This window comes from Sinocyclocheilus rhinocerous, unplaced genomic scaffold, assembly GCF_001515625.1.
Source record: "Sinocyclocheilus rhinocerous isolate Xijiao unplaced genomic scaffold, SAMN03320098_v1.1 scaffold487, whole genome shotgun sequence".
Taxonomy (NCBI): domain Eukaryota; kingdom Metazoa; phylum Chordata; class Actinopteri; order Cypriniformes; family Cyprinidae; genus Sinocyclocheilus; species Sinocyclocheilus rhinocerous.
This window is the reverse complement of record NW_015662061.1, coordinates 49,542-51,665: the sequence shown is the minus strand read 5'-3', so window position 1 is coordinate 51,665 and position 2,124 is coordinate 49,542. Positions and strand designations below refer to the sequence as shown.

General features: G+C 40.4%; 1 protein-coding gene across 1 annotated transcript in view; it reads right to left on the bottom strand.

The window, feature by feature from the left end:
• The window catches only part of LOC107727419 (cyclin-dependent kinase 16), a 27,916-nt gene that overhangs the window by 19,980 nt on the left and 5,812 nt on the right, over nt 1–2,124 (bottom strand). The window contains exon 2 of the mRNA XM_016537286.1: nt 662–842. Within this exon, the coding sequence (XP_016392772.1) occupies nt 662–782 (121 nt within the window). The 5' untranslated portion in view covers nt 783–842. The remainder of the gene's footprint in view (nt 1–661; nt 843–2,124) is intronic.

The window sequence follows — 2,124 nt, the reverse complement described above, 5'->3', positions numbered from 1 at the left end:
ACCGTGGACGAAGCGGAGTCCAGCCCGGGGTCGTCACATGTGGTTGCCGCAAGCAAGCCCGGCAGCCGCTCCTTCGTCGAATCCGTTCTTCACTCTAGCCCGCCGTGTGTTTTGTTGTCATAAGACATGGTTTTATGTTTACGTGGAGCGATGCAACGCAACGCGTAAAAAGACAGTATAAGTCATTATAATCCATAATTATGTCCACACTGGATGCAACAAATGCCTCGTTTATAATGGGTTTTTTAATGTTTTTCATTACACAAAATACACAAAATAATGTTCTTTTTAGCAACATCAAATGACCCCTTTAAAAGTTCATTTATTTAATAATAATAATAATAATAATAATAATAATAATAATAAATATTATTATTAATTACTTTCATTTAGCAATTTTTATATTTGTATTTAATAATAATAATAATAATAAATTATTATTGCAATTTTAAAATTGCAACTGCAATTTTATCAGGGGAAATATCGCAATAAACTTTTTCCAGAATCCGTGCAGCCCTGATGGGCACTTTTCTATGCTTTACTGGTCAAATGCAACTGCATCCATGTTCAGTAAGATAAACCACTGTATGCCGAGTTTTGCACTAGAAATCAAGTGTGGCTTCCGTGTTGTAGTGCAAAAAAAAGGTGAATGTTACCGTACCAGAATCACTGTGTGCTCCTGTGTCCTGAGAGCTGATGGTCTCACTCAAGGTCTTGTCCCCGCTGTTACCCCCTCGCAGCGTCAGGGACAGCTGCCGTTTGATCTTCCTCATGCGGTCCATCAGTGGGGGTATGGGGGGACGAGATGAGGGGGGTGGAGGGGCTGCCACTGTTCAACCGCCCTGTCAGAGACACACAAATGCACAAGCAGGACCTTACAAGCTGCTTCCTGATTCATTTGATATCCTCTGTGATTACTGGACAGAGCAAAGTCATGTATTTTCAAGGACGCCGTCCTCTTAAGACTGTAATGGAATGCGTTAACATATTCTGGGATAAATATTAGCTTAAAATTATGTTAAGACAAACACGGAGCAGAGAGGTGATTCAGAGGACAAATTAGTTTATTTGATAACGTTATTTGAGCGGATGGCGCTCTACGGAGTGGACATTAAAGTGAGAGACAGTAACTGGAAGAGGTTCATGGTGAGAGATCACACCTAAAATAAACAAATCACACAGCCAACTGTAATTGCACACATAAGTAATGATTAGCAACAGTGTTTTCACACTCATCATTCTAAGTGTGATTGCTTTCATTTATAAATCAAGTGCTTAAAGGATTGCAGACGCTGCAGATTTGAGTATTTTTAGGCCGGAAATGCAAGGAATCCAACTGGGAGACTCTCGGAGAGGCACAAACAGGGTAATAATTGCAACAACCGAGCCATTAAATGAGAGTATATGCAGAGAGAAAGGACTAAACACATTAATGATCACAGACCAGACTTGAGCATGAACATTCATCTCAGTTCAGTGAAATTCAAAGAAAATGGCGAGAGATTATGGGTATGTTGAGAATAACATATTACTCATACTTTTTAGCAGTATGCACAAAACACCCAGATGACCTACTAGGATGTACAGTACACAACCAGAGCACAGTGAGTGAGATACCACAATGCATTGCACTTGACTTGACCTTCCATTTGAAGTATGACAATAGAATTGGACGTGATATAAATCATTAGTAGGGTTGGGTACCGAACTCTGTACTTTTAAGGGTACCGACCGAATTGCGTTGGTACTACAGAGTACCGATTCACGTTAAATCAATTGGTGCTAAATTTCGGTACCTGAGAACGCATCTGGGCGCATACGCTACAGAGAGAGAAAGAGAGACCCTGTGACATGAGGTCACCCCTGCAACTCGTTCAAACAACACACGGGGCAAGCCGAAATGTTGTGAAGTGTGGTTACATTTCTAGGGCCATATGGTTTCTGCGAAAACGCGGATGGGATCGTGGAGTCCATTCATAAAAATTTAATTTACTCTATAGCACGGAATGCCACGGAATTCGTCTGTTTTGGACGAATAAATCAAAAGTAGGTCTGCCACTTAATTCGAATCGCGATATGAACTAGTGTCTGTAAATATTAAAATGCAAAAAGACGGTTTAAATA